At 38.9% G+C, this 27,718-nt stretch overlaps 2 protein-coding genes across 7 annotated transcripts in view; both read right to left on the bottom strand.

Moving 5' to 3' along the window:
* ZNF35 (zinc finger protein 35) overlaps positions 1-26,575 on the bottom strand; it is a 51,732-nt gene extending 25,157 nt beyond the window's left edge. Inside the window, exon 1 of the mRNA XM_026501531.4 lies at positions 26,461-26,575. The gene's annotated coding sequence lies outside the window, so the exon portion shown is untranslated. The remainder of the gene's footprint in view (positions 1-26,460) is intronic.
* ZNF197 (zinc finger protein 197) lies at positions 290-26,610 on the bottom strand. Of its 6 annotated transcripts, none has more exons than XM_048226858.2 (6): positions 26,461-26,610; positions 20,008-25,447; positions 18,632-18,791; positions 18,169-18,260; positions 17,763-17,889; positions 290-3,288 (listed from the first exon to the last, which is right to left on the bottom strand). In XM_048226858.2, the coding sequence occupies exons 2-6, from the start codon at positions 20,395-20,397 to the stop codon at positions 971-973; spliced, it is 3,087 nt and encodes a 1,028-aa protein (XP_048082815.1). In that variant the 5' UTR covers positions 20,398-25,447; positions 26,461-26,610; the 3' UTR covers positions 290-970. The 6 variants fall into 6 exon arrangements, with proteins under 6 accessions (XP_048082815.1, XP_044241065.1, XP_044241062.1 ...); XM_044385130.3 differs by having other exon boundaries at positions 20,008-20,462; positions 26,461-26,554; XM_044385127.3 differs by having other exon boundaries at positions 20,008-20,498; positions 26,461-26,548.
* Between the last annotated feature and the right edge of the window lie 1,108 nt (positions 26,611-27,718).

Here is a 27,718-nt window from a genome sequence, read left to right as displayed (position 1 = left end):
CCAGATTTCAAATTTGAAGGTTGAAAAATAGTTTTCCTTGTCATCAATGTTAACAGCTGGACATAACATTGTTTTTCCATAATAAGCCAATATTTTACCATAAAAAAACTAGGCATATTATCTATGATCCCATCAAAATTCTGAAAGCTATCTTTTTAAACATTCTTCTTAGACTATTAAATCCAAAGTTAGCTATCCACTTCCTCTTACTATAAGAATGAGGATTTTTGAAGTTCCCAGAGTCCTAATATTGATGTAATGAATAAACATTATATTATGACATGTTCTAGATTTTGACCACACCTCTTTTACCCAACTTTATTGACAACTAAATTATTTCACAAAAGTTGTTCACAAACATCCTTTCACTTAATCCTCAAATCCTTTGAGGTAGGCATTATGTCAACATTTGACTGACAGAGAAACTGAGGCCTAGAGACTGACTTAACATCACATAGCTAGTAAGACAAAGAGCCAGGACCTAACCCTCGGTCTTCTGATTCCAAATCTAGTACTCTTCTTAAGTTGTCCTCAAACGACAGACTCTTGCCCACTCAACTCCATGTCTGACATGTCTCCATCATACAGTCAATAGAGACTTTTTATGATGCTATTTTTAAAATGTACAATATACACATTTTCAGAAACAATGTCCATTTTTTAATACAAAGGTATTTCTGCTATCATTTACAACTACATTTACACCTCATAAGCTTCTTCAGAGTCTTCAAGTGCTCTAAGGTCCCTTTTCAGAGTCATAACAAATGGTCTGGGACATACAGTATTCCTTAACTAGAATTTGGTTTATGTTTTTGTAGTCTTGAAAGTCTAGATTAACTTTCTTTCACATGCAAATCACTTGTCTATAAAAGGGTCAATTATGAATTTTTTCCTTGCAAGGACCATATACTGCCATTTGTCTAACAGTTACTTAGGTAGGCAGGGATTTTATTCCATTTTACAAATGACACTAGATTTTCTGAATCTCTGTCTTGGACTCATTGGCATTTTCAAGCCAAGAGAATTCCTCCATGGTATGGATTTCTTGTTGAAGATGAAGGTTTGAAGTCTGAGAGAATTCTTTTTCAGACTCATCACATTCACAAAGTTTTCCATCTGTATGAATTTTCTGATGTACAGTAAGGTTTTTTCTCTGCCTAAAAACTTTACTACAATCATTACATCCATACGGTTTCTCCCCTGTATGGATTCTCTGGTGGCCAACTAAATTCCTCTTAGAAGTAAAAGATTTTCTACACTTCTCACACTCATATGGTTTTTCCCCAGTGTGCATCCTCTGATGTACAACAAGGTTTTTATTCTGACTGAAGTCTTTTCCACACTCATTACATTTATAAGGCTTCTCTCCGGTATGGATTCGTTGATGTACCATAAGATTTCTACTAGAAGTAAGAACTTTTCTACATATATGACATTCATAGGTTTTTTCCCCACTGTGAATTCTCTGATGTTCAATAAGGTTTCTGTTGTAAGTAAAGCCTTTCCCACACTCAGTACATGCATAGGGCTTCTCACCAGTGTGGATTCTCTGATGGGCTATAAGGTTTGAGCGGTAACTGAAGACTTTCCCACAGTCACTGCATTTATAAGATTTTTCCCTTGTGTGAATCCGCTGATGTCCAATGAGGCTTTTCTTCAAAATGAAGCATTTACCACACTCATTACACTCATAGGGTTTCTCACCACTGTGGATTCTCTTATGTTCAATGAGGTTTCTGTTAGAACTGAAAGCTCTTCCACACTCACTGCATTCAAAGGGCTTTTCTCCGGTGTGAATTCTCCGATGTACAAGCAGGCTTGAATTATAACTAAAAGCCTTCCCACAATCCTCACACTTGTAGGATTTCTCCTGTGTATGTAGTTTCTGATGGACCATGAAACTTTTGCTCATGATGAAAGTCTTCCCACACTCTCGACATTCATAGGGCTTCTCCCCGTTGTGTAGTCTCTCATGGTCAATGAGGTTTCTGTTAGAACCAAAGACCTTGCCACAGTCTTTACATTCATAGAGATTCTCTCCAGTATGGAACCTCTGATGTAAAATGAGGCTCTTCTTTAGAATGAAAACTTTCCCACACTCATTACATTCATAAGGTTTCTCTCCATTGTGGAGTCTCTGATGGTCAAAAAGGTAAGCACTCTGAGTGAAGGCTTTCCCACATTCAGTACATTTATATGGCTTCTCTCTGCTATGCATCCTTTTATGGTCAATGAGGTTTGACTTTGAATTGAAAATCTTCCCACATTTTTTGCAACCAAAAGTCTTCTTTTCTGTGTGTACTCTCTGGTGTAAGAGGAGGCTTTTGCTTCGAATGAAAACTTTTCCACATTCCTTACATTTGTATGGGTTCTCTGCACTGTGGAGCCGCTGATGGTCAACAAGGTAAGTGGTCTGAGCAAAGGTTTTTCCACATTCTTCACATTTATAGGGTTTTTCCCCAGAGTGGATTCTCTGGTGCAGAATGAGGCTCTTCTTCAGAATGAAAGCTTTCTGACACTTGTTACATTTATAAGGTTCTTCCCCTTTGTGGAGTCTCTGATGGTCAATGAGATAAGCATTCTGAGAGAAAACTTTCCCACATTCATTACATTTATAAGGTCTCTCCCCAGAATGGCGCCTTAGATGTATAATAAGGCCTGAATGCCTATAGAAGCCCTTTCCACACTCTTTACATTTGTAAGGCTTCTCCCCAGTGTGGATTCTCTGATGGTTTAGAAGGTAAGCACTTTGAGAGAAGGCTTTCCCACATTCATTACATTTATAAGGTTTTTCCCCAGAATGGTTCCGTAAATGCATTAGAAGGCTTGAGCGCTGAATAAAGCCTTTTCCACACTCCTTACATTTATGAGGTTTCTCACCAGTGTGGATTCTCCGATGGTTTATAAGATGGGAGATTTTATTGAAATGTTTACAACATATATCACATCTATAAAACTTCTTTCCTTCAGTACCTATTAAACTTTCTGAAAGAGCTGAACCTAAAGTCAAGCTTTCTCCAAATTCCTTCCACTTTTGGCCTTGTTTTTCTGGTAGAGTCCTTTTCTTCTTATCTCTTTCACAGATGGAAACTTTCTTTAGGGTATCTCTTTCGCCGGTTTTAGTTCTCCAATGACTTGCCAAAACTTGCCATTCACATGCTTCCTCGAAACCAGGGGTCTGAGGAGCACCTCCCTGAAGTCTTCTGGATGTTCCTTTCTGAGAATCAGCTCTTTGAGAAATGCTTGGCTTTGGTGTCACCTCCTCATTCTCAGTCATGGTCTCCCATTCTGGTAAAAGGAATTAAAAATGCAAATGTTACCATGTCCCTGTGTTAGTAAGAATAAGCTCTTCAAATGACTTTAAAACAAGCCAGTAGGGTACACTTTTATATGAATACAAAAAGAAGACACTTTGCATTAAATGAAAGTACAAAGTAAAATACTACACTCACAAGGTTGTGTTTTAACACAGAACTCACTTGGACACTTCTAAGCTCTTTGTCTTCAGGGAGCATATGGAAAAATATAAATGATGTTGAATAAACAGATGCAAGGAAGAACCAGAGAGAGAACATGGGATCATGTGTAGGTGGTTCAGACATGAGGCTCAGGAAGAATCAATGCAACAGGCTTATAAAGAATTGTCTCTTTATTTTCTTCTTGCTAGGAAGATGGGAACTCAAACGGAGAGAAAATATACCTCAGGACCCTAAAGCAATCTTTAGTTTTTGAAGAGTCAAGTGCATAAACATTTTTTAATTACTTGAAAGCAAGTAACCTACAGGGAAAAAATCCACTAAAAAGCAACTTAATGCTTAGAATTCATCTATAACTCCCACTAGTCCTTTTAAAATTGAGAAATGGAAAACATCAGGACTCAGATTCAATTAAATATAAAAAGGAAGAGGGGCACCTGGGTGGCTCAGTTGGTTAAGCACCTGACTCTTGATTTCCGGTCAGGTCATGATCTCAGGGTCATGAGACTGAGCCCCACATCAGGCTCTACACTCACCATGGAGTCTGCTTGTTCCTCTCCCTTCTCCTGCTTGCTCACTCTCTCTCAAATAAATAAATGAAATCTTAAGAAAAAAAACACTTCATATATATATATGAAATACAGAATGAAAAGAAAACATAGAAAAGACATTTTAAAAACATAATACATCTATAAAATGATGTGGCTGAACTAGTAAACTGCCAGTCCCTTTCTACTCCAACATTCTCAAATATTGTAAAATGTGAAATTATCTTTTTGAAAATGTTTTGGCAACTTACTTTCACCATCCAAATGTAAGGAGAAATTATGAACTTGTTCCCCAAGTGATCTAGTAAGTAAAATAATGTGAATAATACTGATATTATCTTCTATTAGAGGATAACAACACTGTTCTACTCAAATACAGAGAAAAGACATAGGAAAGAAATAGCTATTTTATTTCATTATAGATTTAATTTATATGAGAGGGTGAGGGCAGAAAATACCTAATAAATGTCAATTTGAACTACATTCTTAGGTTAGGTTTACATATCTCAACTGCCCCTTTCTCCAGGATTCAGGCAGTACTGCCAATCACACTGCTTCACCTGACAATAGGGATGGGCATGTGTCCTATCCAATTAGTACTCCAGTTTCCTCGTCCACAGTGACTGGATGAAGGAGTGGTTTCACAGTGTAAGCAGGATGCTGGTTTCAGGAAGGTTCTCTTTAAGGAAGCAGAAGTGTTTTAAAGAAGTAGAAGTGCTTTTAAGAAGTGGAAGTGTTCCAAGTGGTTAATTGAGATGAAAAACGGTTAAGAAATTAGCAATTCTTGGGGCACCTGGCTGGCTCAGTCATAGAGCATGCAACTCTTGATCTTGCGATTGTGAGTTCAAGTCTCACACTGGGCATAGAGTTTACTTAAAACAAAAACAAAAACAGAAAGACAGAAGAAATGTCTTAAAATATATATTCAGTATTCTAAATGTCTTGAAAGGAAAAAAAAATGATTAAAATTCTTAAAAAAAGAGGGCGCCTGGGTGGCTCAGTCAGTTTAGTGTCTGCCTTCAGCTCAGGTCATGATCCCAGGGTCCTGGGATCGAGTCCCACATTGGGCTCCCCGCTCAGTGGGGAGTCTGCTTCTCCCTCTCCCTCTGCCCCTCCCCCCTGCTTGTGCTTTCTCTCTCCTTGTCTCTCTCAAATAAATAAAATCTTTAAAAATAAAATTCTTAAAAACAGAGAAAATAGCAATTCTTGTATACACAGTCATTAGCTGGTTAAACTATTTTAACCAATTTTAGTATAGAAATCAGACAATGTGTAAGCCTATTGAACTTTAGCAGACTTCAGAGAAAAATGTCAGATTGATAGAGGAAGCTGGTTACTTTTTGCAATCTTTAATGAAGCCTCCAAGAAACATACAGGCTTCCCTACTTCCAACCCTCCCCTCTTCTTTAATCCATCTCCATTCCATTGCCAATTATCTTTCCAATAGGTAAATTTGATCATGTCACTCACTTGCTCAAAACAAATGATTCTTCACTGCCTAGAGGATAAAGCACAGGTAACCAGCATAGCCCAAGAGATGCCCTCACCCGCTGTCTGCCTATCTTTCTGGTTTCACTTCTTGCCAGCACTCTTGATGCCCCTAGACTCTAGGCAGAGAGAACTACATGCAGATGCCCAAACATGTCATGTTTTTGCTTGCTTCTCTATCACTGTCCATGCTCTCTTCTCTTCCTGAATTGTTCTTCCTCTTCCCAATTCATTACAAGCCCAATACCTACACCCTTAAAAATAAGCCCCAAAGTCACCCCCTTAGACATTACCAAATATTACAAAAATAAAAAGGATTCTATGGGAATACTAGAAATGATTCTGTGCAAATAAACTGGACAATTTAAGATGAAATGGGCAAATTCCTAGAAGGACGTAAATTACTAAAACAGACTCAAGAAGCAATAGAAAATCTGAATAGATCTCTAAAAAATAAAGAAATTGAGTCAGTAATCAAAAAACCACCCACAAAGAAAAGCCCAGGCCCAGAGTGCTTCACTGACGAATTCTACCAAACAACAGAAGACTTAATACCAATTTTTCACAAACTCTTCCAATAAATAGAAGAGCTGGGAACACTTTACAATTCACTCTATGAGACCAGTATTACCCTGATACCAAAACCAGACAAAGACGCCACAAAAAAATAAAAAAGAAATCTACAAATAGATCTTCTGAATATAGACATACAAATCCTCAACAAAATACTAGTCAACATAATCCAGCAAAACATGAAAAAAAAAATTATATGCCATGACCAAGTGAGATTTATCACAGGAATGCAATTTGGCATAATATTGGAAAATCAATTAATGTAATACACCGTATCAATGTAATGAAGGACACAAATCACATAATTATCTCAATAGACGCAGAAAAAGTATCTGGTAAAATCCAATACCCCTTCATGAATAAAACACTTCACAAAGTAGGAATAAAAGAGGAACTTCTTCAATGTGATAAAGGAGACCTACCAAAAAAATCCAAATCTAACATCATAATTAATGGCGAACAATTGATGCTTTCTCTCTAAGAACCCTTAACAAGAAAAAGATTTCTGTTCCTGCCACTTCTATGCAACATAGACTGCAGGTTTCAGCCAGGGCAATTAGGCAATAGAAAGAACTAAAAGTCATCCAGATTGAAAAGTTAGAAGTAAAACTACCTCTATTTGCAGATGACAAGATCTTATATATAGAAAATCCTAAAAAATCTACCAAAAAACTGCTAAAACTAAGTTAAGTACAGCAAGGTTGCAGGATACAAGATCAATGAACAAAAAACAATGGGATTTCTACACAATAGCACTGAACAATCCTAAATGGAGATTAAGAAACAACAGCATAAAAAAGAATAAAAGACTTAGGAATAAATTTTAGAAAGAAGTACAAAACTTACGCTCTGAAAACTATGAAACACTGCTGAATGAGGTTAAAGACTAAATAAATGAAAACATATCTCATGTTCATGGATTGGAAGAGTTAATACTGTTAAAATGGCAATAATCCCCACATCGATCTACAAATTCAGTGCAATCATCCCTATCATAAATCCCCTGGCTTCTTCACAGAAATTGACAAGTTAATCCTAAAATCGATATGGAAACTCAACAAGCCTAGAGTAGCTAAAGCAATATTGAAAAAGAACACAAATGAAGGGCTCACACTTCCCAATTTTAAAATGTACTTCAAAGCAACAGTAATAAGACAGGATTCCACTGACATAAGGACAGATATATAATCAAAGGAACAGAACTGAGAGTCCAGAAATAAGCCTCCAAATTTATGGTTAACTGATTCTCAAAAGGGTACCAGAACAATTCAATGGGGGAAACATGCTGCTAAGATAATGGAATGGTGCTGAGACATGATGCTGAGACATGGAAAGAATGAAGTTGGACCCTTATTTATACTATATACAAAAATTAACTCAAAATGGATCAAAGAACTAAACACAAGAACTAAAACTATAAAACTCTCAGAAGAAAACACATACATAAATCTCCATGACCTTGAATTAGGCAGTAGTTTGGTAGATATAACAGCAAAGCACAAGCAACAAAAGAAAAGATAATTGAAATTCATCAAAATTAGTAACTTCTGTGCTTCAAGGGATATAATTGAGAAAGTGAAAAGACACTCACAGAATGGGAGAAAATACTTGAAAGTCCCATATCTGATAAGGTATTTGTATTTAAAATATATAAACTCCTACAATAAAAAGACAACCCAATTAAAATATAGGCAAAGACATTTCTTCGAAGACACACAGCCAATAAGCACATGAAAAGTTGCACAACATCTTTAGTCATCAGGGAAATACAAATGAAAACCACAATGAGTTGTCTTTTTAGGTCCACCAGGATGGCTATAATCAGAAAGATCATAAATTATTAAATTATTAAAGATTGTAAATGCTGGGGAAGATCTGGAGAAACTGCGGGGTGCCTGGGTGGCTCAGTCAGTTAAGATCTGCCTTCAGCTCAGGTCATGATCCCAGAGTCCCAGGATAGAGCCCTGCATCGTGCTCCCCACTCAGTGGGGAGTCTGCTTCTCCCTCTGACCCTCCCCCTTCTTGTGCTCTCTCTCTCACTCTCTCTCTCAAATAAATAAATAACATCTTAAAAAAAAAAAAAAAGATCTGAAAAAAATGAAACCCTTATATACTACTGGTGAAAGTGTAAAATGGTGCAGCAACTTTGGAACAGTCTGTCAGCTCCTAATATGATTAAACATAGAGTTACCATATGACCCAGTGTTTCATATGGATGGATCTTTTTGTGATTTGTCTTGCATAACCAACCACCTAGACCTGCATATACGCAGGCAGGCTACAGAACGTTGTTTGTGAGACTGAGGTTATGTGAATAATCTTTGGAGCCTCATTACTTAAAATATATTATCTGGCCTCCAGGTCAGAACTGGCCCTTCAGGATGCCAAGAGTTATAAATCCTGCCTCACATCCCCTCCACCTACACATGGGGCTGGCTCCCCAGAATGTAACCTGGGAGGGGAGGCAAACACAAATAACCCAGGCTCCTTGAAAATATAAAAACATGATAACATAGAAATGCAGCTCACCCCAAACTGCACATAGGTGAACAAATGTTTAACTCCAGACCCCATCATCTGCCCTATAAATATGGCCCTTATGGGAATCGTCAGTTGGAAGTCTCACCTGAGGGGAGGATGCTCTGCCCAAGCCTCTCAATCTGGACTCCAGCCAGGCTGTCTCCACCGGGCTTCCCCACTTAATGAGTTAGATGCTGTGTACCTGATTTGATGTAGCTTTGTCTTATTCTCATTTACTGCTTACTATTGCTCTCATTTATCTGTAGATTCCTTTCCTCCTCTGTTTCTATTAGATTTCTATAATAATAAAGTTTTCTTTCCTTTTAGAAACCAAAATACAGCTGTTGTGAATCTTTTCACAGAACACCCAGCTATTCCACTCCCTGGTATATTTCCAAGAGAAATGAAAACATACATCCACACAAAAACTTGTGCACAAATATTCACAGTGTTATTTATATAGCTCAAACATGGAAACAAAATGTCCACCAACTGATGACTCAATAAAATGTGATATATATACACAAAAGAATATTATTCAGCATTAAAAGGAATAAAGTATTAATACATGCCACAATACGGATGAACCTTGAGAACACTATGCTCACTAAAAGCAGTCACAAAGACCACATACTGTATGATTCCATTTATATAAAATGTCCATAGATTAGGCAAATCTAAAGAGATAGAAAGCAGATTAATGGTTGCCTAAGGTTGGGTTGGAGGGGCAGCTGGGTGAAATGAATGTGACTGCTATATGGTACAAGGCTTCTTTTTGGGGTGATAAACTGTTCTAAAATTAATTGTGGTGATAGTCACACAGTTCTGTGTATTACTAACAACCACTATACTGTAACCTTTTAATGGGTGAATTATAAGGTATGTGAATTATATCTCAATAAAACTGTTATTAAAATAAAAAGTCACCCCCACTGTACATCTTTCCCTTAGCCACCCAAACCTGCCCCCACTTTCCTAGACCTACAATCCCAAGCTCCTATGGGCTCCCACACTTGCGCACACTTTTATTACACAGCATTTGTCACACCGTATTGTAATTATTACTATAAATGTCTACCACTCCAACTTAAATGTTTGAAGGCGGGGGATAAGCTTAACATATGGGAAGTAGTCAGTATTTCCTGAATTTCCTTTAAATTCTATTCCAATCCCTTAAATAAACGTGTACAAATCTTTTACATACTGAAACTGTGTGTGCAAGCCATCTGACAATCTGCTTTTCTACCAAATAGTTTATCAATGCATGGAAATTGAGAGCACAGAATTGTCATATTTGATAGTGTCAGAGCGTAACTCCAAGTCAAACACCATGGTTTGCTTAGTACTTTCTCTATCTCAGAGAATTAGGTTGTGCCCAACTTTTAGCTATTACACTTTCCTGGTACTATCCTTAGACATTTACTTATTTTCCTCTTTCTGAACCATTTCCTTAAGGTATAATGCTCAAATGAAAATCACTAGGTCAAAGGACATAAACCTCTGGGTATCTGTTTGCTAAAGTCCGAACAACATTGCAGTTGAAGCATATCTTATTTGTTAAAATTGATTCAAATTTCTCTTTCCTCAAAGAGCTAGACTAAATAAGGAATTCCACTTTCTTCTCTCTCTTTTTTTTTTTTTAGTTTAACTTTTAGATCCATCTAGAATTTATTTCGGCTCCATGGTGAGTGTTGTTTATAAAAGTAACCAATTTACTCATAAAACATATTTTTAAATTCTTAGAAAAGATGGCTTATTGAGTAAATAGCATTACAACTACTAAAAGTTACTTGGGTTAAAAAACAAACAAACACGCATCTCCAAAGGCAAGAGAAAGAAAAGATAAAATGAACTTGCGGGACTTCATAAGATAAAAAGCTTCTGCACAGCCAAGGACACATTCAAAAAAACAAAGAGGCTGCCCACGGAATGGGAGAAGATATTTGCAAATGACACTACAGATAAAAGATTAGTATCCAAGATCTACAAAGAACTTCTCAAACTCAATACACGAGAAACAAATAATCAAATCAAAAAATGGGCAGAAGATATGAACAGACATTTTCCAATGAAGACATAGAAAATGGCTAACAGACACATGAAAAAATGTTCAAAATCATTAGCCATCAGGGAAATTCAAATCAAAACCACATTGAGATACCACCTTATGCCAGTTAGAATGGCAAAAATGGACAAAGCAGGAAACAAGAAATGTTGGAGAGGGTGTGGAGAAAGGAGATCCCTCTTACACTGTTGGTGGGAATGCAAGTTGGTACAGCTGCTTTGGAAAACAGTGGGGAGGTCCCTTAAAAAGTTAAAAATTTAGCTACCCTATGATCCAGCAATTGCACTACTGGGTATTTACCCCAAAGATACAGACGTAGTGATGAGAAGGGCCATATGCAACCTAATGTTCACAGCAGCATTATCCACAATAGCTAAATTGCGGAAGGAGCCGAGATGCCCTTCAACAGGTGACTGGATTAAGAAGATGTGGTCCATATATACAATGGAGTATTACTCAGCCATCAGAAAGAACGATTACCCAACATTTGCAGCAACATGGACGGGACTGGAGGAGATTATGCTAAGTGAAATAAGTCAAGCAGAGAAAGACAATTATCATATGGTTTCTCTCATCTATGGAACATAAGAACTAGGAAGATCGGTAGGAGAAGAAAGGGATAAAGAAGGGGGGTAATCAGAGGGGGCAGGGAAGCGTGAGAGACTATGGACTCTGAGAAACAAACTGAGGGCGTCGGAGGGGAGGTGGGGGAATGGGATAGGCTGGTGATGGGTAGTAAGGAAGGCACGTATTGCATGGTGCATGGGGTGTTATATGCAACTAATGAATCATCGAACTTTACATCAAAAATCAGGGATGTACTGTATGGTGACTAACATAATAAAAAAATATTTAAAAAAAAAGACGATGTGAAGGCTTGAAAAAAAAATGTTAAAGAAAATATTAACGAGAATATAGAATCTCTACGGGCGGAAATGAGAGCGAATCTGGAAGAAATTAAAAATGCTATGAATCAAATGCAGTCAAAACCAGATGCTCTGACGGCCAGGGTAAATGAGGCAGAAGAGCGAATTAGTGAATTGGAGGATGGGATGGGAGAAAAGAAAGTTAAAACAGAAACTTGGCTCAAAAAAAATCCAATCTCAAGAATGTAGATTACGGGAGATTACTGACTCAATGAAACGTCCCAATGTCAGAATGATCGGCATCCCCGAGGGAGTGGAGAAACAGAGAGGTCTGGAAGAGATATTTGAAAAAACTGTAGCTGAAAACTTCCCTAATCTGGCAAAGGAAATAAGCATTCATGTCCAAGGGACAGAGAGGACCCCTCCCAAGGTCAACCACGGCAAACCTACACCACGTCACGTCATAGTGCAGTTCGCAAATTTTAGATCCAAGGATACAGTATTGAAAGGGACCAGGGTGAAAAGATTTCTCATGTACAGAGGTAAAAATATCAGAATAACTTGAGACCTGTCTACACAGACCTGGCAAGAGAGGAAGGGTTGGCAGGGTATTTTTTGAGCTCTATCCGAGAAGAACATGCAGCCAAGGATCCTTTATCCAGCAAGGCTGTCATTCAGAATTGATGGAGAGATAAGGACCTTCCAGGATTGGCAGAAACTGACAAAATTCGTAACCACCAAACAAGCCCTACAGGAGATATTAAGGGGGGTTCTATAAAAGTAAAAAGGCCCCAAGAGTGATACAGAACAGAAAGTTACAATCTATAGAAACAAAGACTTTACAGGCAACATGGCATCATTAAAAACATACCTCTCAATAATCACTCTCAATGTCAATGGCCTAAATGCTCCCATGAAATGCCACGGGGTTGCAGATTGAATATTAAGGCATGACCCGTCCATTTGCTGTCTACAAGAGACTCATTTTGACCTAAAGATACATCTAGACTGAAAGTGAAGGGATGGAGAACCATTTTTCATGCCAACGGACCTCAAAAGAAAGCTGGGGTAGCAATTTTCATATCAGAAAGATTAGATTTTAAACTAAAGACTGTAGTTAGAGATACAGAAGGACATTATATTATTCTTAAAGGATGTATCCAACAAGTGGATATGACAATTATAAATATCTATGACCCAACAGAGGAGCAGCTAGATACACAACCCAACTCTTAAACAGAATCAAGACACATAGATAAAAATACGTTAATAGTAGGGGACCTCAACACTCGACTCTCAGCAATACACAGATCATCTAAGCAGAAAATCAACAAAGAAACAAGAGCTTTGAATGCCATACTCGACGAGTTGGACCTCATAGAGATATATAGAACACTACACCCCAGAACCAAAGAATACTCATTCTATTCTAATGCCCATGGAACATTCTCAAGAATAGACCATGTTCTGGGTACAAGAATAGACAGGTCTCAACCGATACCAAAAGACTGAGATTATTCCCTGCATATTCTCAGACCACAATGCTTTGAAAATGGAACTCAATCACAAGGAAAAATTTGGAAGAAACTCAAACACTCGGAAACTAAGAACCATCCTGCTCAAGAATGATTTGGTAAACAAGGAAATTAAAAATCAGCTTCAACAATTTTTGGAGACCAAGGAGAATGAAAACACACTGGTCCAAAACCTATGGGACACTGCAAAGTCAGTCATAAGGGGAAAATACATAGCCATCCAAGCCTCACCCAAAAGAATAGAACGACCTAAAATGCAGTCTTTATTTTCTCACCTCAAGAAGCTGGAGTTGGAACAGAAGAACAGGCCTAACCCACGCACGAGAAAGCAGCTGATCAAGAGTAGAGCAGAGATCAGTGAATTAGAAACCAGGAGCACAGTAGAGCAGATAACAGAACTAGAAGCTGGTTCTTTGAAAGAATAAGTAAGATCAATAAGCCACTGGAAAGACTTATTCAAAAGAATACAGAAAGGACCCAAATTAATAAAATTATGAATGAAAGGGGAGAGGTCACAACAAACACCAATGAAATAGGAAGGATCTTTAGAAACTATTATCAACAACTTTATGCCAATAAATTAAACAACCTGGAAGAAATGGATGCCTTTCTGGAAACCAATAAACCACCAAGACTGAAACAGGAAGAAACTGATTATTTAAACAAACCGATTAATTATGAAGAGATTGAAGCAGTGATCAAAAGCCTCCCCAAAAACAAGAGTCCAGGGCCTGACAGATTCCCCGGGGAATTCTACCAAACATTCAAAGGACAACTAATACCTATTCTCCTGAAGCTGCTTCAAAAAATTGAAACAGAAGGAAAACTACCAAAATCATTCTATGAGGCCAGTATTACCTTGATCCCCAAACCAGGCAAAGACCCCAACAAAAAGGAGAATTACAGACCAATACACCTGATGAATACGGACATCAAAATTCCCAAGATCCTAACTAACAGGATCCAACACTACAGTAAAAGGATTATCCATTATGACCAAGTGGGTTTCATCCCTGGGATGCGAGGGTGGTCAAAATTCGCAATCGATCAGTGTGATAAAGAGTCAAGAACCATATGATCCTCTCAATAGATGCATTTAACAAAATACAGCATCCTTTCCTGATGAAAACTCTTCAGAGTGTAGGGATAGAGGGTACATTCCTCAATCTCATAAAAACCATCTATGAAAAGCCTACAGCAAATCTCATTCTCAATGGGGAAAAGCTGGAAGCCTTTCCCTTAAGATCAGGAACACAACAAGGATACCCACTCTCGCCATTATTATTCAACGTAGTACTAGAAGTCCTTGCAACAGCAATTAGAAAACAAAAAGGGAAAAAAGGTATTCAAATCGGCAAAGAAGAAGTCAAACTGTCTCTCTTCGCAGATGACATGATGCTCTATATGGAAAACCCAAAAGAATCCACCCCCAAATTGCTAGAACTTATAGAGCAATTCAGTAATGTGGTGGGATACAAAATCAAAGCTCAGAAATTAGTTGCATTTCTATACACGAATAATGAGACTGAAGAAAGAAATTAGGAAATCCATTCCATTTACAGTAGCACCAAAAACCATACATTATCTCAGAATTAACTTAACCGAGACGTAAAGGATCTATATTCTAGAAACTACAAATCACTCTTGAAAGACATTGAGGAAGACATAAAAAGATGGAAAAATATTCCATGCTCATGGATCGGAAGAATTAACATAGTTAAAATGTCCATGCTACCCAGAGCAATCTACACTTTCAATGCCATCCCTATCAAAATACCAATGACATTTTTCAAAGAACTGGAACAAAGAGCCCTTAAATTTGTGTGGAACCAGAAAAGGCCCCAAATCGCCAAGGAATTGTTGAAAAGGAAAAACAAAGCTGGGGGCATCACAATGCCGGATTTTGAGCTGTACTACAAAGCTGTGATCACAAAGACAGCATGGTACTGGCACAAAAACAGACACAGAGACCAATGGAACAGAATAGAGAACCCAGAAATGGACCCTCGGCTCTGTGGGCATCTAATCTTTGACAAAGCAGGAAAAAACATCCAGTGGAAAAAAGACAGTCTCTTCAATAAATGGTGCTGGGAATATTGGACAGCTATATGCAAAAGAATGAAACTTGACCACTCTCTCACACCATACACAAAAATAAACTCCAAATGGATGAAAGACCTCGATGTGAGACAGGAATCCATCAGAATCCTAGAGGAGAACATAGGCAGCAAGCTCTTTGACATCGGCCACAGCAACTTTTTTCATGACACATCTCCAAAGGCAAGAGAAACAAAAGAAAAAATGATCCTGTGGGACTTCATCAAGATAAAAAGATTCTGCACAGCCAAGGAAACAGTCAAGAAAACAAAGAGGCACCCCACAGAATGGGAGAAGATATTTGCATACGACACCACAGATAAAACATTAGTATCCAAGATCTACACAAAACTTCTCAAACTCAATACATGGGAAAAAATAATCAAATCATAAAATGGGCAGAAGATATGAACAGGCAGTTTTCCAATGAAGACATACAAATGGCTAACAGACACATGAAAAAATGTTCACAATCATTAGCCATCAGGGAAATTCAAATCAAAACCACATTGAGATACCACCTTACGCCAGTTAGAATGGTAAAAATGGACAACGCAGGAAATAACAAACTTGGAGAGGATGTGGAGAAAGGGGATCCTTCTTACATTGTTGGTGGGAATGGAAGTTGGTACAGCCACTTTGGAAAACAGGGTGGAGGTTCCTTAAAAAGTTAAAAATTGAGCTACCCTATGACCCAGCCATTGCACTACTGGGTATTTACCCCAAAGATACAGACGTAGTGAAGAGAAGGGCCTTATGCACTCCAATGTTCATAGCAGCATTGTCCACAATAGCCAAATTGTGGAAGGAGCTGAGATGCCCTTCAACAGATGACTGGATTAAGAAGATGTGGTCCATATATACAATGGAATATCACTCAGTTATCAGAAAGAACGATTACTCAACATTGGCAGTAAGTTGGAAGGGACTGGAGGAGATTATGGTAAGTGAAATAAGTCAAGCAGAGAAAGACAATTATCATATGGTTTCACTCACTGATGGAACATAAGAAATAGCAGGAAGATCGGTAGGAGAAGGAAGGGAAGAATGAAGGGGGGTAAACAGAAGGGGAATGGACTATGAGAGACTGTGGACTATGGGAAACAAATGGAGGGCTTCAGAGGAGAGGAGGGTTGGGGGACTGGGAGAGACCGGTGATGGGTATTAAGGAGGGCACGTATTGCATGGTGCACTGGGTGTTATACGCAAATAATGAATCCTGGAACATTACATCAAAAACTAAGGATATGCTGTATGGTGACTAACATAACATAATAAAAAATTATTATTAAAAAATGTAAAAAAATAAAATAATAAAATCTACAGAATGTCCGGCCCACTATCAGCACATCTAAGATAGTAAAAGACTTATTCTCATTAAGTGTAAAAATTTACACTATAAATTGTTGTAAACCATAAAATAATAAGGTTGCAACATACCAAAAAAAGTCAGTATTTTCATGTACACTATAGTCAATTAGAAAACATCAGAAAAGATTCAAATTCCAAATAATCAACGTAACCTGAAATAATCAAGATCCAGATGAAGACAATTTTAAAACAGGCCTGTCACATAAAAGCAGTACTGAACAATAGAAAGGCATGTAATTCCTGAATAGAAATTCAGTATCATAAAGCTGTCAATGTAAAGCATGACAGACAATGGAACGGTATGCAGCTATTTAAACTGATCCTATATATCTGTATTTCATTCCAAATTAGATCAGTGCATTAGTTGATTCCTCGATTTTTAATGTATAATTGTCCAAACAAAATCTTACCTTTTTATTCAAAGTCCAGCACAAAGCTACCTCCTTTATGGCCTTTCCTAATCTCAGGAATGGTACCGGTTGCTTTGTCCTCTTCATTTCCATCTTCAGAGGTGTATCACACTCTTATACTAATTATTTTACTCTGCCTTGTTTATTCTTTCTATGCTCATCTCCAAACCATGATAAGCTACTTAAGGGCAGAATCATTTCCATAGCGGCTATCACATGATAGATATTTTCATGTTTGTTGGAAGCACAAATGGCTACTAAATATTTTTAAATGTTCTTATTTTATTACTAGTCATAAAAATCCACTAGAGAATAAAGATAATACGACTTTAAAAAAATCATATCAGCAACAATTTAAAAGAATGGGATTACGCAGTACCAATAAAGGCAGAGCAAAAGGAGTGTTACGTATTTCTCTATGAGGACAGAGATCACCAGGGAAAGCAATTTGGCAGTATGAGAAGAACCTTAAAACAATTCAAACACGTAGGCCTAGTAATTGTACTTCTAAAAAAAAAATGAGAAATAAAGAAAGACCTTAGGTACAGAGACAGACGATTATTATAGAAATTATCTAGAATAAGGAAATGGCTGAATTATGGCACAAATTATATAGCCAGTAAACAAACAAACACACTCATACAGGAAAAAACAGAAAAGTAAAATGTCAAAATTTTGCTAGTAGTTGTCTACAAAGAGTAGGGTTAAGTTGTATTTTCTTCTTTATAATATTCTATGTTTTCCAAAGTACTTTCATAATCAGGACAACAAAAACTGATGAAGGAAAGAATGATGGGAAGAAAGAGTCCTTACCTAGGGAGGTCACATTTCCATAATTCTCCAACATCACATCCCAGTACAAAGCCCTCTGAATCGGGCCCAGACACTCCCATTCCTCTGAAGTGAAGCATACTGATACCTCCTCAAACATCACCAACTCCTGAAATAACAGGTATGTGTGAGATTATCCATGCCCAGGAGCTCCTCTATTGAAAAGTTCCTTTCACTTCTGGGAAAGGGCACATTATGAGGCCATGAGGCAAGCAAGGGCTATCAGAGAGACATAAGGAAACCTCACATAAAGTCTACCTTCCAGTCGCAAGAACTGTGATTTACAGATAGGAAGTGACTGGGCCCCAAAGACCAGGATGATAGAAGACACAGCCACAGTTTGGTAGTGCAGAAAGGGCCTTAGGAAGGAAAGAGAATGCAAACCTACCTGGGGTTGGGCTGTTAGGAGCATGAGGGCCATTAATTGATTTCTTGGGTTCTCTTCCTGGGAAAGGGCAGAAGCTTCACAGGAAGGCGAATCTGAGGAAGGAGCATAAGCTGCATGTGAAATTACTGCTGTTCCTGACCATTAATCCAAGTCCCATTTCTTCTATAAACAAGGAATTCAGAAAGACCCAGAACTTCCAGGACTAGACAATGATGGCTATAAAATGACTTACAAACCTCTTCTGAGTGACACCCATGTACAGGACTGGAATAATAAAAGAACAGAAATAAGAATGGATAAAAGGTCACAGAGACCCAGGAAAGGATAGGTGAGGAAATAACAGAAGACCTTGGTACCATAAGGGTTTCATATACAAGACAGGAGAGGAGGCAACTAACTGCAAGTTGGGGGAGGAGCCATAATAAAGATCCTGTGAAAGTCCAAAGCCAGGATCACTAAGTACCATGTGGAGGATCCTGGAGACTGAACATCACTGGGTCAGTAAAAGGATTTTGGCAAATTTCGGTCGCTATGTGGCTGCCAATGTGTGCATGAGGAACTGCTGTTCCTGGAGTGCTCATCCCTTCCTGAAGAATGTCCTGGTCCTGAACAAGAACTGGAACCTAGGAACAAGCAAAACAAAATAAGCTGACTCTTCTTGTATCTCCAGAAAATAGACTCACCTAACCATCATGGACCTCTTTCTGCCCACAAACTAGAACTGTGAGATCACAGACCCACCTCAAGCATGGAGCATCAAAACAGCAGTAAAGCTTTGCCTTGAGAACAATGGAGCTGGCCCTCTAGCCTCACTCAGAGGGTGACCGCTCCCACTGAGACTGAACAGAACGGTGGAAACAGAAGCGAGATCTGGGTGCGGGCTAAGGAGGGAATGGGAAGTAACAAGTAATAATTAGGAGTATGGGTTTTAGCTTCAGAGCAGTTTTAGAGCAGACTTGGGTTCAATATACTCTTCTACTTATTTACCCCTTTATTATCCCTTCCTGCTCCAGTAGAAGGAACACCAGAATCTAGACACATGGTTTTGCTGCTAGCTAGATATCTGACATAAGGCAATCCAGTGAATCTTTCTCTGCCTCCACTTTCCTATCTCTCAAATAAGGATGGATTAGTGCTTAGTAATGAAATACATAGCTCTAAAATTCTTCATTTTTATGATTAAAATAAACAAGCCCATTCTTAGTGCCACTCCCAAGTTTAAGTTATGTTTCAGACTTCTTATATACAAAAGTTTCTAGTGGACTACAGACTGACAGAGATCTCACGCACACTAGGAAATATATCAGGATTCCAATTTAATGGTCAAGGATATAAAATCTTTCCAGAAGTAAATATCTCAACCCAATCCCTTGGCCCACAGAATCCCCAGTAGGGGCACACAGGGGGAGGTCCTGCCAGATTTAGAAAGCTTCATTCTTGCTGTCCCACTGCCTTTTATACTCCAAGCTTACATCATCCTTCCTAACAAACTTCTACAGGTAATGCATATGCTTCTATTTAAGGGAACACTTAGAAACATTATGTTCTTCAGGTTATTCAACCAAACTCTGCATTAGCAAGCATCATCCAGAGGGATAAAGTGAAGTCAATGCCTTTTTGCTAATTCTGAATTAGGCCCAAGACGTCAGTCATAAATCCTTTTCTCTGCAGACAGTCTATGATCTCAAATAGCTCATGAACCTGCTGTAAAAAGCATTAGGGTTGCTAATGAGCTATTAATTGTTTATGAAAATTACAGGATCACCCTCCAGCCCAGCCTGCCCTGCCTGAATTTTCTCCTTCCTTCCACCCCAAATCTCTCCCCTTGCCCTTTCTCACTTTTAGTGCTGGTCCATCGAGGTCTTTCTGTAGCTCCTCTACCAGGGCCACGGCCTCCTCACCACTCCCAGGGCGATGAATCTGCACCCAGGTCCGAATCTCCCCGGGAAGGATGCTCAGGAACTGCTCCAGGACCAGCAGCTCCAGGATCTGGGCCTTAGTACGTGCTTCTGGCCGCAGCCACCGACGACAGAGCTCCCGGAGCCGGCTCAGTGCCTCCTGAGGTCCAGATGTCTCATGGTAACGTAACTGTCTAAAGTGCAGGTGAGAGGTCTCCCAAACAGAGGAGCTGCTTCCTTGGAAGCTGGTTCCCCATTTCCAGGTATCATCCTTCCCTTTAACAAGACCCTCTTGTCTCAGAGCACTGTGGGCCCAATTTTCTCTTGTCATTGTCGTCCTTTAAGAAAGGCTCCTCTCCAGGCCCCTTCAATCCTTGCTTGACTTCTTCCTTAAAGCTTGGAGAACATCAGCTAGAAGACCTCAGGAAATCACTGATAAAGTTAACCCAAAGTAATAACCAAGATTTCCAGAACCCAGTCAGTTTCTAGTGATGAAGAGAACCTCCCTGAATGCAAGGTTCTAGGTTTCGGGCAGTGCCTCTTCTGACAGAAGCCTAAGGGTCTAAGGACACAGACACTCATGCTACCCAGACCACTGCTGCCACCAAAGTCATGAAGTCCGTTTAGTCTTTATTCACAATGTCTCCTCCACCTAATTATAATAAATATTTACCACTCTAACAATGGACATCCTGGCTATTCCTGTGTGACCCTGAATAAGTTACCTCACTTCTGAGTCTGTTTCTTAACCTGAAGAATAAGGGTAATAATACTCCTACTATATAGCCTTGTGTAAGCATTTGGTATTTACACAGATTTCAAGTTTTAAACAGTGCCTGGTATATGGACTCAAATGTTAGTTATTATCTCTCTATAACTAGAACTCTTTCCTATGTTCTGTACAGTCAACAAGTAAGGTCTTAAACCTGATACACCTGAGATAAAATCCTAACACCTTCACAATTAACAAAGAAAGGCTGAGCTAAGTTAGCATTACTGTACACACTTTGAATTCTCTGAAAATTGTTCATTACATCAATCAATATATTTAGATAAATTTGACTTTTATTATATAAAACTTAGGCTTGTGGCTCTCTAAAAATCTTTTTTTTAGAAATAACATTTATTTTTCTTATTACAAAACATAAAATTTGTAAAATCAGAAAAGACAAAACTAGAGAATAATCACAGCTATTGTTTTGTTCTATGTTCCTCTGATCATCTGCACCAACTGGGATCACAAGATTGGAACCAACAGTACATCTCTGTAACTTGCTTTTCACACGTTATCTTGTAAACATGTATTATATAACCCTCAACATTACTTTAAGAGCATATGAGCCCATTCACGCTTAAGTGAAATTATTTATAATTTCCTCCTATTATAAAGTAGGCCACAATGACTATCCTTGCTAATGAACTTTTGGTTACATCTCTGCTTATATTTCAGGAAAAATTCCAGAAAAAAAAACAACTGTTGGGCTGGAAGGTACAAATAGTTTTAAGCTTTTGAGATTATAACAGTTATATCACTGTCAATGACATATGAAAGCACCCTCACTAATTTTATTTAACACCTGGACCCTTACAGAGCATGTTTATAACTAAGCAGAGGAGGCAGAAATATAAACACAATTTTGATATAGTATATAAATAAAATTTATAGGAGGTCATACAAGCACAGAAAGAATTCATAAAGGGTTATTTTGGATTGGACTTTAAAGAAAAATAAAAAGACCACTGGAGTATTAGGCAAGCCATTCCAGGAAGAACTGTATTTCCAAAAGCATGGGAACAGTAGCACATACAGCTCTATTAGAAATGTACTTAGGGAGGAGGGAAGGAGGGAGGGAGGGACGGAGGGAGGGAAGGAAGGAAGGAAGGAATATGCTTTGCAAACCAGAGAAGGGAGGTAAACTCTGGAGGCAAGGCTGTAGGAGTAGAGTCAAGAGGTAAACAGAAGTCAAATTCTAACGGCCCTTAAAAGGCAGAACAAGAGGGTGTGATCATGTACTGTATGTGATACGCAACCACTAAAGAGATTTTACTTTATATTTTTCCTTGTTATTTTTTTAAATAGGTAATACTCTTTCAAAATTTTAAATTATAAATTGCATACTGTGTAAAGCTTCCTTCTCCCCAGTAGTTTCTTATGTATCTTTCCAGCTATTTATGTTTATACCATTAAGTATAATAAATATTGTTTTGTATTTCTTTTTTTTTACAAATGGTAGAACACCAGGAATCTTTCACTGTATCTTCCTTTTCCCAATTAACAATGTATCTTAGGGCCACCTGGCTGGCTCAGTCAGTGCAGCATGGGACTCTTAATGTCAGGGTTGTGAATTTGAGCCCCACATTGGCTGTAGAGATTACTTAAAAATAAAATCTTAAAAAAAAAAAAAGGGTATCTTAGAAATCTTTCCTGTCACACATAGCCCCTCCTGTCTTTTTACTGATGCACGGTATCATTATACAGGTGAATCATAATTTATTTACCTACTCTATCACAGATGGGCAGTTTTCAATCTTTTCTTATGAAAAATAATATTATCATTAAAAACCTTGAGCACACATCAATTTGCATGTGTGTAAGCATATACATGAAAAGTTTCTCAAAGAACTGCTGGATCAAAATTTATGTGACCTTATAAATTTTTTTTAGATTTTATTTATTTATTTGATAGAGAGAGAGGGAGCAAGCACAAGCAGGGGGAGGAAAAGGGAGAGGGAGAAGCTTACCAGGGGGCCTGACATGGGGCTCAATCCCAGGACCCTGGGATCATGACCTGAGCCAAGGGCAGACACCCAACTGACTGAGCCACCCAGGACCCTGTGACTTTATCATTTTGATATTGCCAATTAGTCCTTCTTTGGGCCTGGACTAATTTACAGTTTACACTCCAAGCATGAGCAGTATGGGAGTGCCTTTCTCCTCACTCCTTCACCAAATCTAACTTGCATTTTAAGTGAGTGAATGTATTTTTAAAAGTCATTTATATTTTATATTCTGTTACCTATTCATATCTTTTGCACATGTTTCTATTGGAATGTTTGGTCTTATTAATGTGTACACACTCTTTACATTATAAGAAAATTAGTCCTTTGTTACAAGGGGAGTGGCAAATTTTTCCTCTTCTCATGTCTTTGCCATACACTTCATGAGACTTAGCTTGTATTTGTTTTGCCACGCAACCAATCTTTTTCTTAATGCTCTAGGTTCTGCGTCATAGTTAGAAAGGCCTTTCCCACTCTGAGCATGAATGAAGTATTAACTAACAGGATCAAAAATCTATATGGGAGGAATGATGGGGGAGGGAGGACTAGATCTCAGGAAGGTCAGTAAAGTTTTTACAATGGTCTAAACAAATGATTAAGTTCTAAACTAAGTAGCACTAGGGATAACATAATTGAGAAAAACTGAGCAGTTCTTGGTAACTGATCTGGGGGTGATGGAAAGGAACTTTCGAAAAGGATTTCTATCCCACCTTCACAGACAGAAAGACTCAATATTGTCAAAGTGCCAGTTCTTCCCTATTTTATCAATAGTTCAGCGCAACTTCAATGAAAACCTCAGCCAGTTATTTTGTGGATACCAACAAACTCATTCTACAGTTTACAGTAGAGGCAAAAGGCCCAGAAGAGCCAGCACGACATTGACGGAGAAGAACAAAGCTGAAGAACTGACACCACACATGAAGCGTTATGACAAAACTATAGTAATCAAGATAGTGTGGTACTGGCGACAAAATAAATTAATGGAACAGAATGCAGAGCCCAGAAATAGATGCACACAAATAAAACTGTTATTTGATAAAAGAGCAAAGGCAATACAGTGGAACAAAGCCTTTTTGGCAAATGGTGCCAAGATAACTGGACATCCACATGTAAAAAAATGAACCTAGACACAAATCTGACACCCTTCCTAAAAATTAACTCAAAATGGATCTCAATGTGAAATGAAAACTATAAAATCCCTAGAAGATAAAAGAGGGGAAAACTTAAATGATCTTGGGTATGGTGATGACTTTTTAGATACAACACAAAAGGTGTGATCCATGAAAAAAATAGTAAGCTGGAATTTGATAAAATTTAAAAACTTCTGCTTTGTGAAAGACATTATCAAGAGAATGAGAAGACAAGCCACAGACTGAGAAAAATATTTACAAAAGGCATACATAACTGATAAAGAACTGAACTCTTAAAACTCAACAATAAGAAACAAACAACTCAATTTAAAAAAATGGCCCAAAGACCTTAATAGATACCTCACCAAAGAAGATATACAGATTCTAAACAAGAACATGAAGAGATGCTCCACGTCCTATGTCATCAGGGAAATGCAAGTTAAAACAATAAGATACCACTACACACCTATTATGATAGCCAAAATCCAGAATACACCAAAACACATCCAGACAACACCAAATACTGGTGAGGATGTGAAGCAACAGGAACTCTCATTCAGTACCAGTGGGAATGCAAAACTGTACAGCCAACTTTGGAAGACAGCTTGGCAGTTTCTTGCAAAACTAAACATACTCTTTACCATACAATCTGGCAATCGTGCTCCTTGGTATTTATTAAAAGGAGTTAAAAACATATGTCCATACAAAAACCTGGGCACAGATGTTTATAGCAACATTATGCATAACTGCCAAAACCTAGAAGCAACTAAGATGTCCTTCAGTAGGTGAATGGATAAACTGTGGTCCATCCCACCAATGGAGTATTATTCAGCACTAAAAGGAAAAGAGCCGTCAAGCCATGAAAAGATACGGAGGAATCTTAAAATGCCTATTACTAAGTGAAAGAAGCCAACCTGAAAAGACTATATACTATACAATTCCAACTACATGGCATTCTGGAAAAGGTAAAACGTTGGGGTTGGTAAAAAGGTCAATAGCTGCCAGGGGCTGGGAAGAGAGAGGGATGAATAGGCAGAGCAAAGAGGATTTTTAGGACAGTGAAACCACTCTGCACGATACTATAATGGTGGCTACATTATATATGTCATTTTACATTTGTCCGAACCCACAGAATTTATAATACCAAGAGTAAACCCTAATATAATGACTATGGAATTTGGGTGATTATGACGTGTCAATGTAAGCTCACTGATTTTAACAAATGTACCAGTCTGGTGGGGGATGTTATTAGTGAGGAAAGCTATGCATGAATGGGGGTAGAATGTGTTTTCTGCTCAATTTTGGTATGAAACCAGAACTGCTCTAAAGAATAAAGTTTATTTTGAGATAAATAAAACTTGGGGGAAAAGGATTTTTACAGTAAATTATTAGAATTCTATTTACTCTTACTTCACAGATACAAATAAATCTTAAAACATACAGTTTGCTTGCTTCTCACGAAAGGCTTGCGAGCTATAAGTTAGAAAAAACAAAAGAAGGCTCAGAGGAGCTAAGCAGTTCAAGGCCATTGGACTGGTTAAGTTGTGGGAGCAAATTCTGAAATCACGGAATCGAATTTCAAAAGTCCAAAATACTTCCATCTAAAGATTTCTGAGAGCCAAACAACATTCATTCTAAAGCAGTAGTTTCCAAACACCAGTTCATTATAAAGATTTAGTCTGGCAAACTGTAAAACGAAAAATACAGTAACTGTACACAGTCACTGATAGAGGTTGGCAATGAACTTTCTTGCAAAGAACGGAATTTATTCTGAGTTTACAGTGTCAGTACCTGGCGTTAAAATACATTCCCTTAAGTAATTGTGGCATGGGTAGTGTGAATTTGCTTTTTAAATACCATTATAGGGGCGCCTGGGTGGCACAGCGGTTAAGCGTCTGCCTTTGGCTCAGGGCGTGATCCCGGTGTTATGGGATCAAGCCCCACATCAGGCTCCTCCGCTATGAGCCTGCTTCTTCCTCTCCCGCTCCCCCTGCTGTGTTCCCTCTCTCGCTGGCTGTCTCTATCTCTGTTAAATAAAGAAATAAAATCTTTAAAAAAATACCATTATAATACAAAATTAAAAGATGGAAATTATTCCATCCCTACCAAAAAACAAAACAAACAAACAAAAAGTCCCTGGGAGTCTGGCTGCCACCGGTCTAGGTCTCAAGCTGTCTCTACCAGCCTCAGAAAAGCCTGAGGAAAAGCAGAAAGGCCTGGCTACTGAGGCAGCTGTCCTCATTGTCTGACTCGAGCACCACAGACACACACGGACTCAGATGTGCGGTCCTCACTACCTTCCCCAGGCCGGCATCTGCCCAAGCCGAGGCCAGGGCGTCCACGCCAACACAGAGCTGAGGAGGGACCGTGCTGGGGGTCAGTGCCGGAGACCGGCCGGCGAGAGTTGCGCAGCCCTACGGAGCTTAAGCCCCTACCCCGGGCCGCCCTCCGCGCCTGCCCACCCGACCGGAGCCCATCCCGCTCACCAGGGATTCCCGCTGCGCCTCCGGCTTTGGGTACCGTCGCCTGGGCGTCAGGACGCCCAGAGATGACACGGAACCGCACGCGAAGGCAGCCAAGGTTCAGAATAATGGCTGACCTGTGGGTACCGGTACTTCCGGTTGCTCACCAACCCCTCCCATTGCTGGCTCTCTGGGAAGCCACATCTCTATGATCCCTCGTGTTCGCCAGAGGAGGCGAGAACCGCAGAGCTTCTGGGCCCCTGGTTTTCATTTCTCCCACAGAACTGGTGGGATTCGTTGCATTCCAGACTTGAAGGATGCATAGGTGAATAACGTGGCCCGGGCCCTCAGGACGCTTGTTACCTCCTAAATGAGTTGTACCTACTATCTTAGCTTGTACGACCTGGACTTCTACATAGAAGGTCATGGCTCTTGAGTACGCTATGCTTGGGAGAGGTCCATAGGCGGTAGTTCTGAAATCAATCTAGTATCTCCTAGCCTTAGAAGTAGTTGGGAAGCAGAACAAAATGTAACTGAGGCCCTTCCCAATCCAAGAGATTGTACAGATACTTCTTTTTGGGGTACTGGAAAATAATGGAAGTAGTTACTACACGGGTGAAGGGATCATTTCTCAACATTAAATTCTTTGAGTCAAATATTAAAAGCTTTTGAAACCATATGCTAATCATTTACTCATTTGTGGAACATAAGGAATAGCAGGGAGATCGGTAGGAGAAGGAAGGGCAGATTGAAGGGGGGGTAAACAGAAGGAGGAATGAACCACGAGAGACCATGGACTCTGGGAAACAAACTGAGGGTTTCAGAGGGGAGGGGGATGAGGGGATGGGCTAGCCCAGTGATGGGTATTAAAGAGGGCACGCATTGCATGGAGCACTGGGTGTTATATGCAAACAATGAATCATGGAACACTACATCAAAAACTAAGGATGTACTATATGGTGACTAACATAACATAATAAAAAATTTTTTAGATAAATAAATAAAAGCAGCTTTTGCTTGTTACCTGAAAAATATGCCATCTGTGCTCTATACCACAGTCACCTCTGCCGACCTGTGATTTTTGTGCAATTCTTGAGGAATGGTTCTATCCATCCTGACAGCCTTCCATTTGTAGTGTGCACTATGACAACTCAGTCTGTTTTGTTTCAGGGCTTTCTCTACCAGCCAGGTCTTAGGTACTGCCTGGAAAAAGTGGGTGAGAATAACACCCCCAAGAGCAACCTTAAAAGAATGACAAATAACAATTGGTGCATAAAATGCC

The sequence above is a fragment of the Ursus arctos genome, unplaced genomic scaffold (assembly GCF_023065955.2).
Source record: "Ursus arctos isolate Adak ecotype North America unplaced genomic scaffold, UrsArc2.0 scaffold_14, whole genome shotgun sequence".
NCBI lineage: Eukaryota > Metazoa > Chordata > Mammalia > Carnivora > Ursidae > Ursus > Ursus arctos.
This window is presented reverse-complemented; position numbering and strand designations above follow the sequence as displayed.